The sequence below is a fragment of the Polyodon spathula genome, unplaced genomic scaffold, assembly GCF_017654505.1.
Source record: "Polyodon spathula isolate WHYD16114869_AA unplaced genomic scaffold, ASM1765450v1 scaffolds_727, whole genome shotgun sequence".
NCBI lineage: Eukaryota > Metazoa > Chordata > Actinopteri > Acipenseriformes > Polyodontidae > Polyodon > Polyodon spathula.
Window position 1 is genome coordinate 35,166 of NW_024472216.1, and position 12,335 is coordinate 47,500.

The following is a 12,335-nucleotide window of genomic DNA, read 5'->3' on the forward strand; positions in this document are numbered from 1 at the left end:
CTAGCAATGCTATCAGTGCCCTTGGTTCTTTGCTTGCTTCTTCAGAATTTGCAGGACAATGCTATAGAAGTTGAAGCTTTAGACCGTTGGAATGTATCTGCTATACAGTACAGGAAGTGGTTATCTATATATCTATACATTTGCATTGAAAGCAAAGGCCAACAAGATCTTTGGCACATCATGTTGGGCAGTGATAATGTTGCCAGTGTCGATAAGCACGCCTTCAAGAGGTCAGAAACCCAGTCAAAGCACACATCAATACCCACAAACAAAACACCGGTTCAGGAGAGGATGCAAAATATTAAGAAACATTTTTTTTTTTTGGAATGTATGCAGAATACAGTATAACATTTTGAATTGCAAAACCACTTCCCCCTTATAAAAATCAAACAAAAATGTAATAAAAATCAAACACATTTCTTCATATGACATCCAACACTCAAGTAAACTCACACTGCAGAACCACTGACTTACAAAAAGAAACCATGCATAATAAATACGCTCTTTAAAATGTTACTATCTCAAAAGATAACTCTATGCAGAACTGCGTGTGTGTCTGTGTGTGTGTGTGTGTGTGCGCGTATCGTGTGCGTGTGCGTGCGTGTGCGTGTGTGTGTGTGTGTGGAGTTGGCAATGGATATTTTGTTGTTGCATTTTTGGGGGTTTTAGGCTAAAGTCCCCCCGACAGTGGATGCGATTACGATCCCCAGCACTACACAGCACACAATGATTATGATTTTCTTCTGTGAGTCCAGAGTGCAAATTATAATAAATCCATTTAGAAAATAAAATATTAAAAATCCAGGCAGCATGAAAATAGAATAGAAAGGAGAAAACAGTTAAAGCCTTGTCTGATAATATTTATTAATACAGCATCTGTACAAAACTAAACTAAGACAGTCCAAGAAATCCACATGTATTTAGTGCACCGTTATCAGCAGCCCTCAGAACTGTTTGGTCCAGGCAGGCGCATGTGTATTCCTCAAAAGATCAAGATCATTTTACTCATTTCTAATACGGATTAGTCAACTAGAACGGAGACAGCGACTGAGCTCCACAGCAGTAGATTGCAAACCCTGTAGAGGATGATATCAGCTGTCATCACATATGCTGTGCACTATAAAACCATAACCCCCCTTTTAGCTGGGCGCCAATCATTTGAGTTCATCTAGGTCTATTAAAGCAGCAGATTAAATAGCTGCTAGTTTCAATGTACTGCACACTGCAATACAGCAGCTGGACAAAAAATGATGACAACTAATTTGGTCGGTGGTATAGAGGGGTTTACAGTTACATAATCAAACCCAGGATAGAATTTTCAACCATGGATGTGCTAAAAAACATTCCTGTTATGGCTGATATCAGCACCCTTTAACACAGTTTACTTACCTTGTGCTCTACTAGGGTATGTGCACACAGTGCAAAGAGGGAAAATACTGGAGCTGCAGTGTGAAAGGGTGGGCCAGTCTCATGTCCTGGCAATGCTGTGAGTCTAATGAAAACAGCTGGATTACTAATGCAATGTTGCTATAAAAGGATATTTCCTTATTAAAGAGACTGAAAACATAACGCTAAAAGCCTCTCCATGGTTGCAAACTCGTTTTCCTGCTAAAATATACAGTAAGCACGGCACATTCACAATGCACTCACAATGCATTCACTGTCCATCCACAATGCATTCACAATGCAATCAGAATGCATTCACTATCCATCCACAATGCATTCACAATGCAATCAGAATGCATTCACTATCCATCCAGAATGCATTCACAATGCAATCAGAATGCATTCAGCATGCTACACATCACAGTGAGCAAAGGCCTTCACAGAAGGATAAATAAATACAAATTACAATGAAAAGCATTGACTGAAACAAATGCATGAAAAAAGTACTACAAACCCCCTGCTTAGCAGCTGTAGCAGAGCCCACACCACACCCTACTTACTGTGAGAGCTGCACTGATCATATCATATTGCTCATATAAAGAGGTTGGGTTTGGATTGGATTTCAAAATGCGACCGATTCCATTAATCAGTGATTCTTTTACAGTTATTAATCTACTTGGATATAAATGAATGGCCATGGGTGTGCTACTCAACCACTGATAATCAACAAGCGCGACCCCACTGGGTTAATAAAAGAGTCACCGGAATAATGAAAGAGACGATCACCGTGACCTACAGCCACAGGAAGAATGTAAGTGTGACATACTATACATACCTCCAGATAAAGAATAAGCTTAACCAGCTTCAACATCATTGGACAAGAGCTTCACTCTCTCTCTCTCTCTCTCTCTCTCTCTCTCTCTCTCTCTCTCTCTCTCTCTCTCTCTCTCTCTCTCTCTCTCTCTCTCTCTCCCCTTATTTTCGGGGTTTTCCATCGACTTTTCTAATCTACTTTAAAAATGCAATTGATCTCAATCACCACTGAGAAACGTGTTTATAGTACAGTTGGTTTAATCTACAGGGTTCTTCTATGAAACAACTAAATGGGCTTTTAAATCGCAAGTCTTACTTTTCAAAGCACAAGGACTAATAAAGACTCTTCTTTATTAATGTATATACAGACACGCAGAACAATTGTAATAAAGTGTGTCCTGCATAAAATACTTTTCATTCCAGCTTTAATAAAGATGAGTCTCTTATTAACATGCTGTGACCTCATTTGTATGTTCTGCTTGTTAATCAAGGCTTGGGCGATTTAAAACGTAAATTAAATCAGTTTTACTACTAACCCGTATCTCAGTTATTGAGCTGTGCAAGTGGCTTAACAAGTATCAATTGAATTCTTAAAGGACAGTGGAAAAGTCAGGGTAAAGCACCAGAAATCAGAAGCCCTGGATATATAGAACAACTACGAACGCTGTCACTATCCAGCCATCAAAAAGGAATTGCCTTTTTTTTTTTTTTGTAACACTGACATATTTTTCAGGAAACTTGGCAGAGTCATGTCTGGTTTCTAGGTACAGCACCTAACCATCGCTAACTACGACCTGCAATGTAAACTGCTATGATTCCCTTGAACTGTAAACTTGCAGTCACTTTAAGGCATCAATTACGTTAAGGTATTATTGTCAACATATCTTTTTTCAGCAAATCTGTGTAGATTAATTTGATATAAAAAAAAAAAACATCATAACAAAAGCAAGTCAATTGACCGTTCAGTAAAAAAGAAAAAAAGGGGAAAAAAAACGTTTTTTTTTTTTTAAATTACAAATTTAAATTCCAGTAGCAACATAACAGATAAATGCTAAACCAGTAATAGTTCTGGTTTGGTTCTTCTTTTATCAAAATGTTAAAGCATAAAGAACAATTATAAACCCAATATCTTAATTCACAGACAAACAATAATAATAATAATAATAATAATAATAATAATAATAATAATAATAATAATAATAATAATACTAATACACATCTATTTTCAGTCTTATTTTGGGGTCTTGGGAGACGGTGTCTTTGCTTGTTAACTGAGTGTAGCCGCCAAGGAAATGAGAAGAATCGCTAGCGTGACTGCAAGGCAGATTCCTATAAAGAGCATCTTCTGTGGGAGGGAAAACAAAACACAGGAATAAATACTGTGCAGCAGGGTCTCCCACAGGGCTCAGCACTCCCTCCCTCACACACACACACACACACACACACACACACACACACACACACACACACACACACACACACACACACACACACACAGGAATAAATACTGTGCAGCAGGGTCTCCCACAGGGCTCAGCACTCCCTCCCACACACACACACACACACACACACACACACACACACACACACACACACACACACACAGGAATAAATACTGTGCAACAGGGTCTCCCACAGGGCTCAGCACTCCCTCCCTCACACACACACACACACACACACACACACACACACACACACACACACACACAGGAATAAATACTGTGCAACAGGGTCTCCCACAGGGCTCAGCACTCCCTCCCTCACACACACACACACACACACATACACACACACACATACACACACAAATACTCACTCACACATACAGGTACTCACGCACACACACAGACATTCACAGACACAGACTCACACGCACACACACAATACTCTCTCATACACACAGACACTCACACACACACAGACACACACAGACACACACACACACACACACACACACACACACACACACACACACTCAGTCCAGGCTTCTCGGAGATGAATTCTGCTCATTCCATTCTCATAACAAGGGGCTGAGCGAGACACAAAGAAAAAGATCTTTCCATTTTCAGAGCTGAACCCTTTTTAATACCGGACCGCTATTCTTGAAGTGAAATTGCAAGACGGATGTGATAACAAATCCTATTTAGGTAATCTTGTGCTGCTAACGAATGGAAAAACCTAAAACCTTTAAAACAGCGAGAATTCAATTGCACACAGTGGGCAGAGGCTGTGACAGTGTGACCTAATGCAAAGCGGCCAGGCTCATCTGCAGGTGTGAGATTTGAACCTCACCCCACCAGCAGGGGTCAGTGCACCACCACGGCCCGTTACACAGTCAAGACCCAGAAACGTTGGTCACTCAGAGGATTTCAACAATAGAAACAAACTCAGAGGCAAAACAACCGAAGAGACGGACCACGGGAATGGAAACTACGTGTGAAAAAAGCAGCATCAAATTCAAAAACACAATGCTTAGTGTTGTCTTTCAAAGTGTCTACTCCAAAGCAAAAAAATAACTAAATAAATTATAAATGATCAGCATACAACATCAATACAGCGTTTACTTCTAGTAAAAATGGAACTTTTCTCACAATCCACTTGATGCCTCCATCATAAGCCTGCTGATAGTTATCAAGCCTGCATTCGAATGGGAATATACCGCAGCTCTGCCTTTTACTCTAATTATAACAGAACATCTGCTTTTCTATTTTCATACATTGTAAAGATTCTAGCACTTGACGACTTCATTGTATTCCACTTTGCAATACCGCTGAGAACTGTGCAGGGAGCTGTACTGATGAAGAGTGCTGTACAATTTACAATGTACCAGGAGAAAGAGACCACAACAGCTGTGGAAGCTCAAATAGCTACAGACAAAAAAAATAAACGCCCACAAGAACACTGGAAACCTCCATTGCAGTTTCATCCTTCAAGTTAACGCTGGCTTATTACGAAGGCTAAATTAGAGCAAGTGCCATGAGTTGTAATGCTGTTAACTTCCAGAAGGCGGTGCTGTTGATTTAATGATTATATCTGGAAAAATTAACTTGCAGCCAACTACTTTGTTAGGCCCAACACGTCAACGCATCATATTTCCATGTACCCACAAGACAAGTGAAGTCTCACTTAGGAATTATTTCATTTTTTATAATCAAAGTGCTGTGCTGTTGTAAAGGCACAGGAGATCCAAGAAGCAAGACAGAGAGGGTCAGTGGTTAGGATTGTATGCTGTGTTTAGGAAGGCAGTGTGTTTGAGGAGCTCAGTGGTTAGAGTGCTGGGCTGCAGTGTGGAAGGCAGTGTGTTTGAGTAGCTCAGTGGTTAGAGTGCTGGGCTGCAGTGTGGAAGGCAGTGTGTTTGAGTAGCTCAGTGGTTAGAGTGCTGGGCTGCAGTGTGGAAGGCAGTGGGTTTGAGTAGCTCAGTGGTTAGAGTGCTGGGCTGCAGTGTGGAAGGCAGTGGGTTTGAGTAGCTCAGTGGTTAGAGTGCTGGGCTGCAGTGTGGAAGGCAGTGGGTTTGAGTAGCTCAGTGGTTAGAGTGCTGGGCTGCAGTGTGGAAGGCAGTGGGTTTGAGTAGCTCAGTGGTTAGAGTGCTGGGCTGCAGTGTGGAAGGCAGTGGGTTGGAGTAGCTCAGTGGTTAGAGTGCTGGGCTGCAGTGTGGAAGGCAGTGTGTTTGAGTAGCTCAGTGGTTAGAGTGCTGGGCTGCAGTGTGGAAGGCAGTGGGTTTGAGTAGCTCAGTGGTTAGAGTGCTGGGCTGCAGTGTGGAAGGCAGTGGGTTTGAGTAGCTCAGTGGTTGGAGTGCTGGGCTGCAGAGTGGAAGGCAGTGGGTTGGAGTAGCTCAGTGGTTAGAGTGCTGGGACAGTGTGGAAGGCAGCGGGTTGGAGTAGCTCAGTGGTTAGAGTGCTGGGCTGCAGTGTAGAAGGCAGTGGGTTTGAGTAGCTAAGTGGTTACTTGGAGGTTCTACTGTAGCAGGCTTTTATTGCATGCTTAACCTACTTGGAGATTTCAAAATGTTTTGTGGTAGACAAAGTATTCTCAAAGCTCTACACAGACGAGGCAAGCCACGCCACACCTAGCCACGCCACGCCACGCCACATGCACAGACCGGCCAGAGCTGCAGGCCTCTCCCCCTTACTCACCCGCCGCGCTTTGCTCTGGTACTTAACAGCCTTTTTGGTATCAGAGACGGCGCGCTCCACGTAATCGACAGAGTGCTCCACGTTATACTCGATGCGGTCGATCATCTCCCCCTGGTTTGGGCAGCAGTGAGGAGAGAGACAGAGAGAGAGAGACAGAGAGGGGTTGAGAGCGGCGCTTTGGACCGGAGGCTAGCCACTCACCCGGCGGCTCCTGCCCTTAAGGCTCACGGCTTTCTTAGTTTCCTCCTTAGCTCGCTCCACGTAGTCCACCGATGCCATCACATTCTTCTCAATGTTGTTCACCAGCTCCCCCTGCAGTCAAGAAGGAGATACAGCTCTGTAAACTGAACCATTACCCTTGGTAGGTTTAGACAGATTGAGATTTCTAGATATTCTCCCGTAAGGGGTGTTTATATTTTATACATTTGCACAAGTATAGGAATTGTGTTTAACTGTATGCATATCACACACACACACACATATAGACGTAGTGTGTAAAGTGTGCGGTTCATTTTTTTCCATGTGAACTATTCTCTACTGCTGTTTCTGATTTGACCATTACTGATCATGCTAACTAGCTATTCCACCCAAAACTGTGGGCATGTGAGGCGAGGGAGGATACCACTGTAGCACACGCTTCAGGGCACAAGGTTTCCCCTATGGTCTCTGTGCACAGCGCGACGCTGATATGCTTCCCCGCCTCACATCAGAAAATCTTTTCAGAAGCAATGCTTGCTGAAAAAGCTTGTAATGATCTGAGCAGAAACAGCAACACAGAACACACAATAAAACATGAAATATTCAGAGAGTGTAGCTGATTCTCTTTTGAACTCTTAATAAGACATCCATTCCACTGACTGTTGGGGACAGAGAGAAACAGTGAAGGAGAAATAGAGAGAGATAGCGAGTAAGAGACAGAAAAAGGGAGTGCGAGAGATAGCTTTTAAGAAAGACAAATAAAAATGGAGATAGCAAGTAAGACAGAGAGAGAGACAGAGAGAGAGAGAGAGAAAGGACTATACACCTACAGCTACTGCCTGCTTTACCAGTGATTAACACTTCTCCCTCTCTGTCTCCCTCCAAGATGCTGAAATTAGCAGGCTAAAGGGAAAGCAGTGTTTCAAAGGGTGGGGTCTGTAATTGGGGTTACTCATCAATACACCCTGGGAGTGTGCCAGCACTGTCGTTTCTGCTCTCTGCTCTCCAGGGAGCGTCTTGTGATAGATATCCTGTCAGATCCTGACACAGCAGCACACTGGCTGGATCTGGTCTCATAGCATGGTACTGCAATCGATTACCAGTGTGTATACAGCGCAGTTCATTGCATTGTGAAACCACTGATATGTCACAATAGGGCTACGTCTCCATCGAAGTGCCATTCTATCAATGGCTGGTATTAGTGTAACCGCCCTTGTGATATCAATGCCTCTTTAAGGGTAACTGCAGTGAAGAAGGGATTGGTGAACAGATAAGCAAACAAAGCAACACGGTTTGCAGAGGATTTTCCATTTTCTTTAAATTAACTAAATACATTGTCAGCAACGTTAACTTTTATTTTCAAGTGTGCCGTTAGCTTCCAGGGTATAGTCTGCTGCCCAAAATGCTTTTCCAGTTTTTGCATTAATGAGATGGTATGGCACTGCTTTTAATTTGTCAAGGAAACACAACACATGATGAGATGAAAGATGTTTCTATTCATCTGGACACACACACTGGGTCCTGTTCACAAACTCACAATTCTTTTCAAGGCTGCTTCGATTAATTCAATAGAAGTGTTCTGAAGGGTGGGTGACTTTCTTCACAAGTGTCACTTATAGCTAACTTTATTTTATTCTGTCAAAACCATTCTGCAAAACAGTATTTAAATGATGCCTGTGAATCCAACAGATAGAAACCGTTTTTTTTTTCTTTGATATAATTGATTGATCATGGCAGCACTACCCTTATGTTTCCTACAGGAAAACCCCTGAGGGTGTAATAAAGCACAGTGAAAGTATGATAAAGCATGATAAAGCACAGGCAAGCATTGTAAAGCACAGTGAAAGCATGATACACCACGATAAAGCATAGGCAAGCATGGTAAAGCACAGTGAAAACACGATAAAGCATGATAAAGCATATGCAAGCATTGCAAAGCACAGTGGAAGCATGACAAAGCATAGGCAAGCATTGCAAAGCAGTGAAAGCATGATAAAGCATGATAAAGTATAGGCAAGCATTGCAAAGCAGTGAAAGCATGATAAAGCATGATAAAGCATAGGCAAACATTGCAAAGCACAGTGAAAGCATGATAAAGCATGATGCTATGGTAAATGCATTGTACAACAACTGGAAAGGTTTGGGATAACTGCACAATTGCTGTGCAAATTTACAGTGGTAAACTTCCATAAGGGTAGCTACCTTGCTACCATACCACCCTGTGAACACGTGGAGGCCTAGCGCACAGAAACACATACAACAGCATGTAGAAGGAAAGCCAGGCAGTGTTAGTAGAGTGAGACTGGGTTACCTTGTGTGAACCAGGCCGTCTTCAACAGGGGAGCAGCAGAGAGTTGACGAAGCTTTACAAGGTTAGAGGGAGAGAGACAGAGATAGAGACAGAGGGAGCAGCATGGCCACAGACCCATTCTGTAAAGTCATTCATATTATTGGATCATTACAGAACCCCAAACAATTTCTGGCTAAACTAATTGCATTAGTGCATTAGTATTCCATTTTTGTAAAAACAAAAACACAATCATATTGGATTAGGTACAAACATTAGAATTACGATCTTTATTTACTCATGCTTTTGACAAATGTGTGCATTCAATCACCATCAAAAGGAGCTATAGGGGGAACACATCCGAACCAGGAAACCACTCAGACATATCTGTGAATCTGCCCGTTTTGCAACAATTATATGTTTACTTTCCTTGGTTCTGAATTGCAGTTTGATGTAAAGACCGTGATGAAGTTAGTGTTCTGTATTCCCTCGAGGAGCACCTATGTTTTCTTATTACTCTCTCAATGGACTAAAAGAGGTCACAACACTGCACATCTCAATTTGAAACCACAACGAAACTGACAGGGTTACAGTCACAGCAGCTGCCACCGATTCCAGACTTGCTACATTTTTAATGTAAAGTGTGTGTGTGCGCCCAGCCAGCCGTGGAGATGGAGGAGGCAGTGTGTTCCAGTGTGTCTCGACAAGATAGCTGCCACCCCCGACTGCCCTCTGCTGATTTCACCATGCCAATTACTGGAGAGACAGACGGCTTCAATTCCCCTGGAATGAAGGGATCTTCATCGATTGCTAGAGCTGGGATAGCTCATAGTGAGCACAATGCACTGCCATGTAATGTACTGCAATGCACTGCAATGCACTGCAGTATACTGTATGAACTGCAATATACTGCAATGCACTGCAATGTAATGTACTGCAATGCACTGCAATGTAATATACTGCAATGTACTGCAATGCACTGCAATGTAATGTACTGCAATATACTGCAATGCACTGCCATGTAATGTACTGCAATATACTGCAATGCACTGCCATGTAATGTACTGCAATATACTGCAATGCACTGCCATGTAATGCACTGCCATGTACTGCAATGCACTGCAATGTAATGCACTGCAATATACTGCAATGCACTGCCATGTAATGTACTGCAATGTACTGCAATGCACTGCAATGTAATGCACTGCAATGCACTGCAATATGCTGCACTGCAGTGCACTGCCCCTCACTCTCCCAGGCAGACTGCCCTGATATAATAGCTTTTGTATGTTTGCTGGAGAGGTGCAGTAAGCTGACCCTCCATGTCTTCAAACACTTCATACATTCCAGTGTACAACGTTTACATTTCATATACAGTATTGGCACCCTACGCTTAATATAAGATCATTCAAGAAAACAAGTTTAGGGGGTCCCCGAGTGGCTCATCCAGTTACAGCGCTGCCGCTGGGAGTGCAGGATGAGTCACACAGCCTGGACGGCACTGGTTCGTCTGCAAAGAAGCCAAACTTTGCTGGGGACTCCGAAGGGGGCGTCACGTTGGCTCTGACGGGGATGGGAAACTGGCAATGATTTCCACTCCTCATCGCGCAACAGCAAACCCTACTGGCCAGACAACAAAACCCATTCAGAGTTGATAAAAATCAGGGCTGATCTGTGTTCTCCAGGATCGATATCCTAACCACCTCTGCTCTGGATTGCTCGGCATAAAAGCAATTCTGGCTTCAGGCTTGTGAGATAGTAGGATGCTCACATGCTCTCAGAGCGTCTGTGCTGTGTGGAGACTCGCTGCGGTGAGAAGAAAAAACAGAACTGGACAAAATAAATAAAAATAATAATTGGTCACTCGAAATTAAAAAAAAAAAAAACATGTTAAATACAAGCACTTAGTGAACATTAGCCATTAATTAATACGACAAAGACCAAAATACACAATTTCTGATAGTTTAATAACCTTTATAAAAATAAAAAAAGCACTTTAGCAATTTGAAATATTACTTTTTTTTAGAAAATGTAATTAGTGGCTAATGTTCACTAACGAACATGTTTTCTTGAATTCTCTATATTAAGTGTAGGGTGCCAATGATTTTGTCTGTGACTGTATGTTTTATGCCCGTAGGAGGTAAAAGTACCTCCCGCCCCCTCTGCTTTACAAAGTTCAATGTTTAGTTTGTTGGCAGTAGGATTCTCTGCTTTCTTTCTGCTTCTGCTGCACAGTATGTATTATAATCAGTACTGGGTGAAACTGGTTGTGCATATTCATATCAGTGTAATCAAAACTGATACTCCAGAGCTGGGGTAATGAACAGGTCCTGCAGTGTGGTTCCGCTCCAGGTGTGACAGGGACTACATGAGTAGTCCTGTAACCAGCCCTGGCAGTGCAGGAAGCCCCTCCCCAGGTTCACTGAGTCCTGCTCTCACCTGGCTCTCCACCAGCATGGCCATGTCCACGAACATGTCATGCAGCTCGCGGATGCTGTTCTCCAGCTTGATGATCTCCGTGTGCCGCGTCTCGATCTCATTCATCGCCTGCTTTGTGATGTTTGAGTCCATGATGATCTGGGGGGAGGAGAAAGGGAGGGTCAGAGGGCGTAGCCACACACAATACAGGCACAGTGGCATGGGTTCTGTGACTTTGAGGAGCTAAATGAGAAAAACAGAAATCATACATCTATAATATACTGTGTACAACCTGGCTTTTAATGTTTCAGTTCGATATTCTTTAACAGACAGCCATGGCCAAATGTTTACCGTTACCTAGCATTTTAGGACTGATACATCATTTAAAAAAAACAACTATATGAACATCATTTTTTATTTAACATCTTGTAATTGGCTGTAAATAGAAAGAAAAGAAAGACAGGTCATAAAACGCAGATCATTTTTGCAAAGCATTTTATTCTGTGTGTCAGTGCTATCACTGCAGTGGAATGGTTTTGGAAACAATGTCTTTTCTTGCTTGATATGTGTGGCTGCAGAGTGCACAGCTCGCCTGTAGACCTGAGCTCTGACTCAATGAGCCGGGTCTGTTTGCTGAGAAATCGATTAAACAGCCAGACTTCCTCTCTCAAACCTTCTTTTCAGAATGACACTGTCTGCCCTGATAGATAGGTAAAGCCGAGGAGCAGAGCTGAAGCAATGCTGGAACAGGACATTGTTTCCACATCCATCCAAGCCCCTTTCCGCCTGTGTCTGGAATTCCAATCCTTCGTCTGCTGGCAGGCTGACAGCTACCTCTGTCATTGCCAGTCTGGGGCTTTTAAAAACTGAGACCATTAATATAGAATATGGTATAGGGTGCTGCATTATAAAAGCTGATCAACTCCTCATGTGATCAGAGTGGCACCCCATATACATTGTTTCAGAATATATTGCAAAACGAGAATGATTAAAAAGTACAGCTAATGTTAATGTGACATCATTTCTATCTGATACAAGCTATCTGATATAAAGACATTTCCGATGGCTGTATCACATCGATAGCAGGGTCTGTTATGTAT

General features: G+C 42.6%; 1 protein-coding gene across 3 annotated transcripts in view; it reads right to left on the reverse strand.

Annotated features, from left to right (window-relative positions):
• Positions 1-225: 225 nt before the first annotated feature.
• The window catches only part of LOC121308490 (syntaxin-1A-like), a 12,308-nt gene continuing 198 nt past the window's right edge, over positions 226-12,335 (reverse strand). Inside the window, exons 1-3 of one of the 3 annotated variants that reach the window (XM_041240919.1) lie at positions 11,257-11,629; positions 6,333-6,443; positions 226-743 (exon numbers count right to left, since the gene is read on the reverse strand). In XM_041240919.1, the coding sequence (XP_041096853.1) occupies positions 666-743; positions 6,333-6,443; positions 11,257-11,457 (390 nt within the window). In that variant the 5' untranslated portion in view covers positions 11,458-11,629 and the 3' untranslated portion in view covers positions 226-665. Of the gene's footprint in view, positions 744-3,420; positions 3,545-6,332; positions 6,444-6,533; positions 6,645-11,256 lie in introns of those variants that run through there. The other 2 variants (XM_041240921.1, XM_041240920.1) reach the window with 2 other exon arrangements.